The sequence below is a fragment of the Lissotriton helveticus genome, chromosome 6 (assembly GCF_964261635.1).
Source record: "Lissotriton helveticus chromosome 6, aLisHel1.1, whole genome shotgun sequence".
Lineage (NCBI taxonomy): Eukaryota > Metazoa > Chordata > Amphibia > Caudata > Salamandridae > Lissotriton > Lissotriton helveticus.
Genome location: NC_136067.1, coordinates 676,745,901 through 676,760,262, shown reverse-complemented (window position 1 = coordinate 676,760,262; position 14,362 = coordinate 676,745,901). Strand labels below are relative to the sequence as shown.

Genomic DNA, 14,362 nt, shown 5'->3' with positions numbered 1-14,362 from the left:
CTGTGCAAGATAAGCAGGGGAGATTGCGTATAGAGCCTTGTGTGTAATGCATGCCAGTTTCAGCTGTATTCTGGCCTCGAGGGGGGGAGCCTTTGAAAGCTTTCAGATGTGGAGAGATGTGGTCGAATTTCCTAGTGCCAGTAAGTAGTCTGGCGGCCGCGTTGAGGCTGGCTTTTAAAGGTGCCAGGGAGATCTTGGGTAACCCCGAGAGGGTGGAACAGCCATATTCCAGCCTAGAGATGACTAGTGCTTGGACTGTAATTTTTAGGTCGGGAGCATCGATTAAGGATTTCAGCTTCCTTAGATAGCTCAGGTGGAACCTGGCTGATTTAGCCATCGAGTTGATGTGGTCACGCATGTTCAGGTTGCATTCGAGGATTATTCCCAGAGATTTGGCCGAGTCCACGATGGTCGGTGGGCAGTTTAAGGCTGTGATGGCCTTGATCCACATCTGAATCCCTGGGTTGGCCTTTGTAGGGGAGATTAGGAGAAATTCGTTTTTCATTCCGTTGAGTTTGAGTTGGTTAGAGGCGAGCCATTGGATGGTCAGTTTCAATGCCTCATTCAGGGAGAGGATCTCCTCGAGTGATGACACTTTTATGTATATTTGGGTGTCGCCCGGGTACATAGGGTAGGAGATGTTAGCTGTGCAAAGTACTTCAGTAAGCGGCCCTAAGTAAAGATTAAAGAGGGTGGGGGACAGGGTTGATCCTTGAGGGACAGATAGGTTGCGGTTAATTAGAAATCTCTGATCGGTTGTGGAGGAAGGATCTAAACAATTCTAAAACAGAGCCATCCAAAGCCAGTTTTCCATGGTTGACCGTATCGAAGGCCGAGGATAGATCTGGGAGGGTTAGAAGGCAGGTTGTGCCTTGGTCTAGGGCTTGGAGGGCATCATCCACGATGTGGAGCATGGTAGTTTCAGTGCTGTGCCCCAGTCTGAATCTAGATTGGAAGTCATCGAGTAGGTGGAAGTTGTGGATGTGTTGACTTAGTTGCTGTTGTACACTTCTCTAACACTTTGGCTAACAGAGGGATATTGGAGAGAGGTCTGAAGTTGTCAGGAGAGGCTGGATCCAGCGATGTTTTTTTTTTTAAATGGGTAGGACTTGGCCGGCTTTCAGAGAGTCAGATCCCTGCTGTAGAGAGGCGTTGATTATTGCTGTCCAGCTCGGAACAATGGATTGGGTGACAGCAGCGAGGCAGTTGGATGGTAGCGGGTCATTAAAGTGATTATTCAGGTTTAAGGTAGAAAGGATTTTAGAGACGGAGTCTTCGTCATAGTAATTGAAGTCAGTCCAGCGTGCTTGAATTTTAGGTGAGGCCAGTGGGGGTAGCGCGGAAAGAGGGGGCAGGTCAGGAAGGGGTGGAGAATATGTAGCGGCACCAAGTTCATTTCCTAAGGCTGTGATTTTATCAGCGAAGAAAGAGGAGAATTCCTCAGATGATATTAGAGACTTAGGAGATTCTTTCTGTGTTTAGCCAGTTTATTTGATTGGTGTTTGACCAGTTCAAAGAGCTTGCCGGTCTATTCTTGGCATTCCCCAGTTCCGATCAGAAGTATTCTTTTTTTGAATTAAGGATGTTCTTGTTGTAGGTGTTTCTCGCCTGGTAGAGAAGTTTTAGATGCGCAGCAGAGGGGTGCTGTCTCCAAATTCATTCAGATTGCCGGATGGATCTCCTCTCCATGTTGAGGGATCCAGTGAACCAGGGGTTTCAGTCTTTGATTTGTGTTCTTTTTAGGTTTAGTGGGGCAAGGTTATCCAGAATGTTCAATATAGTCGCTGAGTAATGATCATTGAGGTCACTGACCCTAGTTATATGTGAGGGGGGATTGGAGGTCAGATTTACAGCGAGCCTCCAGTTTCCTGTGGTCAAGATTCTTGGTGTCTCTGATCCAGCGTTTGGGAATCACCGGTTGTGGAGATAAGCTTGACTGATCCTCCCTTAGAGATGATCAAGTCCAAGGTTTCCCCTTTTGAGTGAGTTGGCAGTGAGCAGGCTTGAGTCAGGGCTTGATCGGTTAGGAGGTCTTTGATGGCGTTGACGTAAGGATCCTTAGGATAGTTCCAGTGCAGGTTGAAATCATCAAGGAAAATCTCTTTAGCGTTGGAGGAAATCTTAGTTGTGATGATTTACAAGAGGTGATCAGTGAAAGAGTCGTTCAAACCTGGAGGGTGGTAAAAGATGTGCAAATTGCACAGTTGTTTTGAGTTGCTGCAAATGGAGAGGGCGAGGTATTCGAAGGAGTCAGTGGTGTCTGCCTTGAGTTCCATGACAAGGAGGTTAGATCGGTAGATGCAGGCAATGCCACCTTCTTTCCTGCTGGATTGTCTGTCCAGTCTAGCAATATTGTAGTTGGGAGGGACTAATAGGTCCAGGCAAGGAGATGAGTATTCCTTGAGCCATGATTCAGTTAGTATTGCTAGGTCTAAATCTTTGTTCAGGATGAGATCAGCAATATGGGTGGTATGCTTAACTGCTAATCGGCAGTTGATTAAGAGACCAGATGGGGGGTCGGGGGAGTGTCAGGGGTCTGTGCGGACAAGAGTACAGGCGCAAGGTTGCTTTTACTCACACTTCTGTTATGGTGGGTAGCTGACCTGTTGGGGTTGATGGTGACCGTGCTGATGGCATGTTCGGAACTCGCATCTAGTGGACAAGGGATGGCTTGGACAAAGTTGTGGTCTTGGAGGATGGCTAGGATTTCGTTTTCCAAGAGGTCTAGTGGAATTGAGGTGGCAGTAGTAGAGTTGTAAGAGAGGGCGAGAGCTCGGGATTACTCCTCTGAAAGGTGGCATGGTTGCTTGCGCGGGCGATAGTGTCTCAAAGATAGCGGTAGTGAGTGCTTGGGAGGCTCTGTGACATGGGGGGTGAATATCAACAGGAGATTAAGGTTAGCAAGGGAGAGTTCAGCAAGGTGAAGGAGGTTGATTAGGTTCAGAATGGAGATATGGATGCTCTGAGTTAGTGTGGCCGCTCTGGAGAGTTTCGAGATCAATATAAGAGAGAGGTGCTGTAGGGCAGGGGGACAGAGGTTCAAGGGCAGTACAAGAGGCATGCATAGGTAGAAGGGAAATCATCTCTTTGATCGAGAATAAGTCTGAAATCTTCTTGGGGTCTTTTTCGGACTAGAAATATATCAGAGTTCCTTTTTGGGTTTGTGGAACTATTTCCACATCTACTGTGCAGCTGAAGTAAATCTCAATGATTCTAACTAGACTTTTAAAGTGAAATGGCAGGAGGAGATGATCACCTGTCACCTGTTGTATTTTCACCCTCCCACAAGACTACTAATGCTCCCTCCTACCAGTGTGGCAACAGAAGAGGTGGAAGGGAGGAGTCACTGCTCAGCAGTTGCACTGCTTGATGGCTACGTCACCACTTTTAAGTCTTTGAAGGTTGGTAGGGCTCCTTTGGATGATGTCGGTGCTGCTAGTATTGCTGGGAATCTTGAGAGGTTTGAACCCACTGTTGCAAAAAACCAATGATTCTAAACCCACTGCATTAAAGGTTTTAGCATTGTCTTCATGGGCTGCATTTCGATATCCATAGTACACAAAAAGAGTGTCATCAAAGACAGGGAAAATAAACATTCTCTGCTGATCGTCTGTTCCAATCTGGTAAGGCAGAGCCATGAAGAACAACGCAAAGCTAGTCTCTGACAATATTCATGAGCAGCTAGATCAGATGAGCCCTCAGCCGCACTGGTCACCTGATTGGAGACCAACATTCTCTTTTGGAAAAAATCCTGACAATCTTCCTTTTTTCTGCAAGTTTTTGTTTCCCTTTGACAACACTGAAGAGTCTCGGTTATAACAGACATAATGGAATGTCTAGACTGGAATGGTGAGCTTTCAAGCCCCTCAGACCAAACGTTTTACTGTTGTTGATCTGCGAGAATCAACCTTGAGGTAACTCAGTTAAGGTTTGGGAATATTCTTGTAAAAGATGTTTTCAAAAATGTATTAATGTGCAAAAACATGAGAACATTATTTTTGAATATTAATTATTTTAATACTGCATAGTCATAAATAATGAACCAATGAGATTGCATTTAAAAGGAACTTCCCAAAACACTTGAAAGTGTAAATAAAATTGTAAGGAAGTTATGCCACATTTTTGTGTGAAGCATTATTTTACTGATATAAATGCAGTTCTGAGGTTTGCTGCTCATTTTGCTCCTGCTCATCAACCCCTTCCAATCAGTGTCCCACAGCAAGTCACTTCTCCCATTGTTCCTGCGGAGCATCAAGTGAATTACGTCAAAGATGTGAGAATAAACCAATGTGTTAGGCAGTGTGTACAGTGGATGAGGCTTCCATCGTATACCCAACGTATCCGTTGGAAGTTCTGCTGGAAGTGTATTAATTCTATGAACCATATTTGGGAAAATGTTTCATTTTGTGTTGTACATCTTCGGAGTGCAGTTGCAGAGGAGAGAATGGAAGATTTCTCTTACTTTAAGACATGGGTTAATGTTTAGAATTTAAAATAATACGTTGTCATTCCTGATTTACTAATGCAACCTTAACCAAGACTGTACCATGCTGAATTTGCAAACTCTATCTTTTTATAATTTTGTATAAAACCTCCTGGATATTGAAAAACTGTTGTTTTTTTTGTTTTTTGCTCTTGAATCTATTAAGTTGGCTCTTGGGCTTTCGGCTCAGTTGACTCTTGGGGTTTTACTATAATTCTGTTTAACTAGGAGATTTATGTGAGCTTATGACTTTGTATTTCTATAATCGAGCCTTCGTGGGGATTCTTAAATTTTCTTCTGCACCACACAGTTAACGATTCTGTAATACATCTATTGTTTCCCCTTATTTCGGACCTATAACTCAGTTATTAATGTTTCTGAAATTATAGTTTTTTTTCTTTCTCTGCTAAGGTATGAGATTTTTGGGGAGAGGAGTGTATTCTCTTACTGTAAAATCAAATGAAGATTTGGAGTCGAAACTGAATAGGCAAAATTTGAGGTGATCAAATATTGGGGTTCAGATGATTATTCGAACTGAAGCTCACTGTAGGCTAAGGCAGAAGCTTTGGAGAGTAAATACTATAATAGTCAAATTCCCATATATGCTGTACACGCCTTTGCAAGTCTATTTTGCAGAGGTGATATGACCTGCTTGACGCTCTGTCGTGATGTTGAATGTCTCGCTGATGTCCAAGCTGTCTTCGATGCACACTTTTCTCCTGACTTACATCTTAGCTTTCTGGCCGTCCTCGATGTTGATTTCCCTGCTACCTTCGACACTGAATGACGGTGAACCTGCCCTCATATCGTAAATTGACCTACTCCTGACGTCATGGATCTCAGCATAGACCACGAGAGCATGTATTTTTCATGTTGATGCCTTTCCTTGGATCGCTCTTTTTAAGGGTCCGTGAAAGGGTGGAGCGAGCTGCAGCAGTGGGAGCATCCTTCCTGGCCCTGATATCCGCCAGTTGCTGATTCCTGACACCCTCGCTGGTTCTACTACAAGCCATGAGACTGTATTTTCTCCCTTCCTGTCTTTTAAAGTCCACTTTGTGACAGAAAGGACAGGTTTGTGTACTATATTAACTGAGAAGGCAAACCATATGACATCATGAAGATATGTTTGAGACTTTTATCCTCACATACTCATAACACATTCCAAAACTTGAGGGCGTTGTTTGAAGTCAAATATAAAAAATTTTCTTCAGAAAACAGAGAGAATATACTTTTGTTCCTCAAGACGTTAAGTGAAGTTGTTTTTTAATGTTTTAGAAAGGTTTCCATACAGAAAAAGCCAAAAAAGAATTATCTCACTTTTCCAACAATCAAGTCCCCACGTGTTGGCAAAAATAACAAACCTAACTGCCACTGGCAGGGCATGATGGCATATTGGTGGGCTGTCCTTACTTAAATGAGCAGTGCCCGTTTTATTGCCACATTCCCCTTCTTTTCAGCTTTCAGAAAAAGGTTTGGGAAAGGTTTCTTGCCCCTTTTCGAGAAATTGTGATTTTTTTGTCTGTTATTAAATTGGCTTCTTTTCTACTGACAGCTACTTCATATTGGGCAATATCGCATACAACAAACAGCCATCCCAAAACATTGTTTTGAAAAATTAACTTTTCAAGAGAAAATTACGATGAACACAAACGAAGTGTCAAAACTGTGAACATGTTTTATTAACTGTCTATGGAAATGTACTTAAACAGAGTCAGAATCAAGTACTTACTCATCAAGTCTCGGAAAGTGGTTTTGTCATGTGTCATCAGGTGGTCCATAATGGCTCTCCAGCTGAAGGACAGAAGGGTTTTTACTTTATTAACGTGATGTATATTTGAGGCATGTAAAAATGTTCCCAAAGAATGTGCTCCTCAGTATTGAGCAAAACATATTCCAATTTTACTTATAAAGTAGTTATAACAAAAATAAGCCTTACTGACTAACACAAGAAGCATCCATTTGGAAGAAATTGGAATCCATGAAGAGATCAAATGCTTCCTTTTTCCATGTTCTTCTTGTATACTGATAGCCACTGAGACTACTCAATAACTGGACACATGCTCGATAGCTGGGAGCATTATGTGCACTAAGAAAAACACCACAACATGCGATTAGTATCACAGCTATTACCATAAAATAAGTTTTAGCATTTTATACGTAAGAGGTGGAGCAGTACACAACATGGTTTAATATATATGCAGTATGGTGGAAGCATATCACACATAACTAATTGATATGATCACACCTTCCTTTGTAAACACCAAGCCTATGTGACTTTCAAACGAACACAGAGCCCAATCCAAACTCCTCAGCCTTGTTTTAATAACTTTACACAACACTTTTACTCTGTATCTCATCCAACTCAACCAACACGCTCCACTAAGCAACCTAGGGTAACCTCACCGACTCTCTTCTCTGTCCCAGATCCCTCCTGCGCTTCCATAAGATGCAGGTCTTTAGGGTTGATAGGGAATGCCTTCCTGCTTAGCTAAGTGCCATAGCATCTCTTCTATTTTTAAAGGACCCTTAAAGCTCACCTAACAGATTAAGTAAACAAGACTTATTGACACCTGCCATAGAGTCACAGTGTCATCGTAAAAAAAAAGTGTAAATATTATAAATACTCAAACTAAAAAGTTTGTTTTGCTTCTCAGCCCACATAAAGGTTAAAATGTACAATAATCGCTTGTTTGATTATATTTACTGATGTCATAGCTCAGCGTTGTTAACTATCAATACAACTTCTGGTAGAAGGGTTAATTAAGAATCAATAAATATCGCATTACATTCCTTGGAAAAAGCAGCGGGATACACCAAATTGTGCTTGAATAACCTTAGAAACGCCTACAAACCCTACTCAACACTACATAGAAGATTGACCCCAGTGTTTTTCTCCAAAGAACCAGCCTAACTCCTGAGTATTAATGTACGAGTTAGGAAAAGAAGGAAAGGGATAACACAGGAAGAGTGACACAAATGTACTGTACACTGGCAAAGTTCAAAGGTTACATCTCCTGATCTACAACTTCTTCAGTGTTGTAGTATCGAAAACGCAATTCTCAGATGTAGATTTTGCCCAGCCACAATACGTCATAATTCGGTACACAGTATCCCTTGCATGGCACTGCGATTACTCTACCTTTATATCAGCTTTTCTAATAATTATCTTTTTTTTTTTTTTACAATTTACATTGTTTTCTTAGAACAGATATACAAACAAGCCACAAAGTATTAGACACTGCCACCTCCGCATATATCAGAATAGATTTACGATATGAACATATTTATAGTGCAGACTTTTTACATCCTAGATCCCACAGTGTTCCTACAGGAGGATCATTTACTAGCTCCATATGAACACAACTAGTGAGTTTTCAAAAGGGTATCAAGTGCAATGGATAATAAGGACCACCCAGGTTCTTAACCTAAACAGTATACTGTGGGGATGCTGTCCTGAGAATCATCTCTCTGAACCAACCACTGAGTAAACTTCTATAGTGTTCGGCCATTTAAACAGTATTCTCTAGGTATAATAACAAAATAGTAGCTAAATAAACTTCCATTTCTTTGGCCATATTTCTTGCTATATACAAGTAATGCAGCAAGAATTGCAGCTGCATATCTTACATGCATTAGGAAATAACCATATCTCACAATGCTGACTCAAAGTACCCCTAAAATATCCCTAGCCTGACTCAATATATAGGCGACCTAAAATAGGGACATACAAATTTAAGAACATGTTTCAGGTGGATACTCTATCAGCAGATTCCTCACTCTTTGAATCTTTCTAGGCACCATTCTAGAACCAGAAAAATATTGCAATAGATCCTGCATGTCGGTAGGTGGTGCCATTTACCTCTGTCAGGGCTACATCTCAATCCAGACAAGATGACATGGAGCTACATATAGGCGTTATCCCTTTGAATGGACGTCAGCTTTCCTCTAACTGGCCAGGCCAGCCCAAATGTCAATTCTGTTTGCCTTGGTGGCGCAGGGACTAAACACAGATTAACCAAATTTAGGGGCCGATTATGATAGCGGATAATCCGCATCCTCCAGGCCGGCGGAAGCCACCGCCAGCCCGGAGGATGCGGATTATCCGCTGCAGACTGGAAAAAGACCCCCGCCAGATTAGGATGGCTGGGGATATTTTTTCCGTCCGCAGCTTCTCCGCTGCGGTCGCCTTCCGACTGTGGCGGAAAAGCTCTAACATGGCCGGCGGTGTCTATCAGACACCGCCAGGCATATTAGGATGTCGGCGGTCCTATGCCTTTCCACGGCGGCATTTCCGCCATGGAAAGGCATACGGTCTTTTCTTTGGGGGCCTGTTGCGGGCCCCCAGGGGTGAAGGGGGGGTGGGGGGTGCACATGGGGGGTACCTATGGTACGACCCTGCCTTTGCGTGCACAAAGCGGCAGGCACCGCGCGTGCCTGCCGCTTTGTGCATGCAAATGCACTGCTTTAATTTTTAACATTACGGCGGGTGCTGCTTCAAGCAGCACCCGCCGCAATGTTAAACATACAGGATGGGACCGCCAGGGTGGCGGTCACATCCTAATTTCCACAGAGGGACCGCCGCTGCCCCTGCGGACGGTCCCTCCACCTCTGGGGTGGCGGACGGACGCAGGTCCGTCCGCCATCCTAATAGGGCCCTTAGTCAGTACCCGTCCGCTGCTTCCGACGCGATTGAGGTACTATTTCTCCTTCCCTCCCACCAACACTCACCCCACTTCCCCTCGCCTGGTTTCCCAGCTGTTGTTCTAAGCTGATGGCAGTGTGTTCTTTAAGATGGTGTGTTTGGCAGAAAAATCAGGCTGTTCGATGCACATAAAAATACACCACTCAAAATGTGCGTGAATTGGGATACAAATGAGTGGCACGAGGCACTATCATATAGGGGCTGCACTCCATCCACAGCCCCCATCTGCCACCCCAGTGGCTACCTCTGGAACCAGTTTCCAGCAGCTTGTATTTTCTGTAGCCAAGATTCCTACAAGGACAGCAATGTAACATTTCAACAATGGCATTTTATTGTAGTCATCCACAGTGGACTACAGGCTGCCTGAATGTGCCTTATTAAAACAGGGCTATTTCACTGCCATCTTTCCAAAATTCTTTAACTACTCAACGCTCTCCAATGGGATATTAAGCGGATTTAGTCGGTCTCACTGCCAATGGAATACTGTTTTTCAGCTGAACAGACACAGCACATCAAAGCACTACAACGACCACTTAATCACAACTGCTGTGCGCCACTGTGCTAAAATCACACACTCTTTGGCAAAGATTCTCTTTAGTTTAATAATTGTATTTCATTACAGAGCGATGAGGCCAAAGTGCAGCCATGTTGCCGGGGAACCAGTTTTAAGTCTTGGTATCGGCTCAACACCATGTGATTCTGGGCAAATCACTTAATATTCTAATGACTTCATGACAGCACTTTTGGTTCGAGTTCGCGATGTTTAAAGAGCACAAAAAAATAGATGTTGTTATACGGAAACCTTGCTGATGAAACGGCTAACAGCCATAAAGTTACTCTAATGACCGTCCTCAGAGTTGCCCTGCGAGAAGCAAAGAGAAAAGCACCCAAAGAAAAGATCCACAAAGCCAATTGCAGGACATTTTTCTTAAATGGCATGAAAAACCAGAGCTGTTAAAAAAATACACTGGACATCCACCATTAATATTGGTTGCAGTTTTAACATTTATTAGTGAGCCAGACTCTATTTGTTTTAGCCCAACCCCATACTGAGCTCACTGTTATTCAAGCTGTTCACCATTTGTTCACCCATCCTCTGTGCTCACAGCCATGGAAAGCCCTGGGCAGCTCCAGCTCACCTAAGCTTAAATGGACACTCGAGCTCTGACAGATACACAGCGAAATAGAGGGCAACAATTCAATACAGTAGGACTGTCCCGGGGCTGCTACTAAATCCATCAAACAGTAAATATCACCTGAAGCCAATGCAAGCTTTTATCTTTCAAATATGTCTGTGGAAAGCCTGAGGATTCAGTGAATCGTGCATATCAGAACCAGGCCTGTCAAAGGCATATCAACTTTCTTTTTTAGATTTTGCGCGGCGCAACGATCTTTTTAAACAAGTGCTTGGACACTTTTTACTTACCCTGCTCCTGCTTCAGGGGCTGCGCTGAGGACACCGCGCACCCCCTATCTTCTTGGGACTTCCTGGTAGCCGCCTCCAGAGCGCCCCACGCTGAGCGTTCCCTCCCCCTCTGACGGGCAGGTCACGAGGGCGGGGACGGGCGTGTGCTTCATCTTGGGCTGCTCTCTGGTTGGCGGGGCAGCTCCTCTGTCCCTCCCCCACTGGCAATTTCTTCCTGCCGGGCTAGTCCCGCCTAGCTCTGTTGAATCCCCAGACCTCCCGAGGCTTCGCCGGGAGCAACAACGCTGCCGAGGCGCGGCGCAACGATCTTTTTAAACAAGTGCTTGGACACTTTTTACTTACCCTGCTCCTGCTTCAGGGGCTGCGCTGAGGACACCGCGCACCCCCTATCTTCTTGGGACTTCCTGGTAGCCGCCTCCAGAGCGCCCCACGCTGAGCGTTCCCTCCCCCTCTGACGGGCAGGTCACGAGGGCGGGGACGGGCGTGTGCTTCATCTTGGGCTGCTCTCTGGTTGGCGGGGCAGCTCCTCTGTCCCTCCCCCCCTGGCAATTTCTTCCTGCCGGGCTAGTCCCGCCTAGCTCTGTTGAATCCCCAGACCTCCCGAGGCTTCGCCGGGAGCAACAACGCTGCCGAGGCGCGGCGCAACAATCTTTTTAAACAAGTGCTTGGACACTTTTTACTTACCCTGCTCCTGCTTCAGGGGCTGCGCTGAGGACACCGCGCACCCCCTATCTTCTTGGGACTTCCTGGTAGCCGCCTCCAGAGCGCCCCACGCTGAGCGTTCCCTCCCCCTCTGACGGGCAGGTCACGAGGGCGGGGACGGGCGTGTGCTTCATCTTGGGCTGCTCTCTGGTTGGCGGGGCAGCTCCTCTGTCCCTCCCCCCCTGGCAATTTCTTCCTGCCGGGCTAGTCCCGCCTAGCTCTGTTGAATCCCCAGACCTCCCGAGGCTTCGCCGGGAGCAACAACGCTGCCGAGGCGCGGCGCAACGATCTTTTTAAACAAGTGCTTGGACACTTTTTACTTACCCTGCTCCTGCTTCAGGGGCTGCGCTGAGGACACCGCGCACCCCCTATCTTCTTGGGACTTCCTGGTAGCCGCCTCCAGAGCGCCCCACGCTGAGCGTTCCCTCCCCCTCTGACGGGCAGGTCACGAGGGCGGGGACGGGCGTGTGCTTCATCTTGGGCTGCTCTCTGGTTGGCGGGGCAGCTCCTCTGTCCCTCCACCCCCTGCCACGCCCTGCTACTTCCGGTCTCCTACTTATGGCACCATTATCCCGGCCGCGCAGCGGACGAGCGCAGCGGGCGCGACGAAGGCGCGCCGAAGTTGCGCCTAAGTTAAGCCCGTCTGCGCCCGTCCGCGACGGGCCGGGACCAGGGGCTACACCCCCTGCTCCCTTGTTGTCGTACACGCCTGCTCAACTTCTCTCCTATACCATTGACGTGCCTCTCCCCCACACCCTCACGCAGCATCTAGTTGCTTTAGATATCTATGTTCCCCGTTCAGACCGTGTTGTGTCTCCTCACCCAATTCTTCCCCTCCCTACGCCAGACACTGATCCCCTCCCCATTGGACCCTTACCCCCCCCTCACACTGCTTCCGCTTTTCTCCTCAACACTCGTTCGGCAGGCAAACACCAACTCGACCTGTTTAATCTTCTTACTACAGACTCCCCTGATTTTCTATTCCTAACGGAAACATGGTTTTCGGAGGCTTCTCTCCCCGACATTCTTGCCATCCTTCCCCACTCCTACTATGTCCTTCGGGCTGACCGCCCCACGGACAAGGTTGGGGGGGGAGTTGCCATGATTGTCCGATCCACTATCCAATTTCAGCTTCTCCCCCAAGCACCCATTGCTGGAGTGGACTTCCTGGTTGCTCGCTCTTCCAATCTGCTGGCACCTCTCACCGTCGTCCTTGTTTACCGCCCTCCCCTGAACATGCCCCTGTTCGTGGCTTCCCTGCAGGAACTTCTCGCCACGCTGGTGGTTAATAACTCCTCTGTCCTTTTGCTTGGGGACTTTAACTACTGGCCTGGCGATCCCAGGGAGGATTCAGCATCTAAGGACTTCACGGCCACTCTCCTCTGTCTCAACCTTAAGTCTCACGTCCAGGTTCCCACCCACAAATTTGGACACATCCTGGACCAAGTCTGGTCATCTCAGGACATAGTCTCCCCCCCCTGTGTCCTCCCATGTACCTGGTCTGACCATTCCCTCATCTCTTTCTCTATCACTACTGGCTCCCCTCACAAGCCCCTTCGCCCCAAGAATGTTTTCTCCCGTAGCTGGAATCGTGCTGACTTAGCTTCCCTTTCTCACTCCCTTGCTTCTTCTTCCCCTGATCTCACTGGTATTCCCCTTGACTCACAGGCTGCTGCAGTTGGTAATTGGCTCTCTTCTGCATGTGATTTAGTAGCCCCCCTCAAGCTAGTCAAATCCATCCGCCCTCATGAGGCTCACCGTTGGTTTAGCCCGGAGCTCAAGACTCTTAAACTGGAGCTTAGACGCTCAGAGCGCCTTTGGCGCCGCAGCTACTGCCCTGACCATAAGGCCAAATACAAAACCCTTCTTAAAGAGTACAAGCAGGCCATCCTGGCCACTAAGACCAAGTACTTTTCTGAACAAGTGGCGCTCTCGGCCAACAAAGCTAAAGAAATTTTTTCTTTGGTAAACAACTTGGCCACCTCTGATCGTGCTTGCCCTCCCTTCACTCCCTCCCAGGCCCTCTGCTCTTCTCTTAACAACTTCTTTATCGAGAAGATTGTAAAAATCAAATCTAACATCTTGGTCACTCCTTTTACTCCTCCTCACTCTGCTCCCCCTGCGCCTAAATCCTCCTTCTCCTCTTTTCCCCCCCTCCCTTTGGACTCTTTCCTAGCTTTGCTCACCAAAATCAAGTCTGGTACCCCCACTGATTGTGCCCCTGCCCGTATTCTTAAAATCCTCTTCTCTTCCTGTCCTGATACCCCTCTCTCTTTCCTTAATGCCTCTCTTTCCACTGGTTTGGTCCCTTCTTCATTCAAATCTGCTATTGTTTCCCCCATTCTTAAAAAGCCTGGTCTCAACTCTTCTCTTCCCTCTAACTTCAGACCTATCTCTCTTCTCCCTTATCTGGCTAAAATTCTTGAGTCTTACGTTACTTCCTGTCTCTCTGTTTATGTTGAGCAGAGCCAGCTTCTGGCTTCTCACCAAGCTGGCTTCCGCTCGGGTCATTCGACTGAAACCGTGGTGTTGGCCGTCCTCGACGAGCTTAAGGCCAAGGCCGACGTCAACTCCTCAAGCTCTGATCCTCCTCGACCTGTCCGCTGCGTTTGACACGGTCGACCATAACATTCTTCTGGACCGTGTCAGCGCAGCGGGCATACGAGGTTCTGCCTTCTCCTGGATCACCTCTTTCCTGACAGGGCGTTCTCAAGCCGTTCACCTTCCCGGCTTCTCTGCTTCTCCCCTCCCGGTGCCCTGTGGGGTCCCCCAAGGTTCCTCTCTCTCTCCCCTTCTCTTTAACCTCTATATTCACCCTCTTATCTCTTCTCTTCTTGAGCTGGGGGTCTCTGTGTATAATTACGCTGACGACCTCCAGCTCGTCTTTGATCTTTCCTCTACTTCTCACTCTCTATCCTTTTTTCACTCCACCATGGTCTTTATCTCTGGGTGGATGAGCGCCAATCACCTCAAGCTCAACCCAGATAAGACTGAGCTTGTCCTGATTGGCGGCTAATCCAGTCCCTGGTCCCCTGCTTTCTGGCCTCCC

The 14,362-nt window shown here is 46.8% G+C and overlaps 1 protein-coding gene across 2 annotated transcripts in view; it reads right to left on the bottom strand.

Moving 5' to 3' along the window:
• DOP1A (DOP1 leucine zipper like protein A) overlaps nt 1–14,362 on the bottom strand; it is a 1,012,538-nt gene that overhangs the window by 172,775 nt on the left and 825,401 nt on the right. For both annotated transcript variants that reach the window (XM_078648131.1, XM_078648132.1), the window contains 2 exons: nt 6,420–6,569; nt 6,213–6,274 (listed from right to left, as the gene is read on the bottom strand). In XM_078648131.1, coding sequence (XP_078504257.1) covers nt 6,213–6,274; nt 6,420–6,569 — 212 coding nt within the window. The remainder of the gene's footprint in view (nt 1–6,212; nt 6,275–6,419; nt 6,570–14,362) is intronic.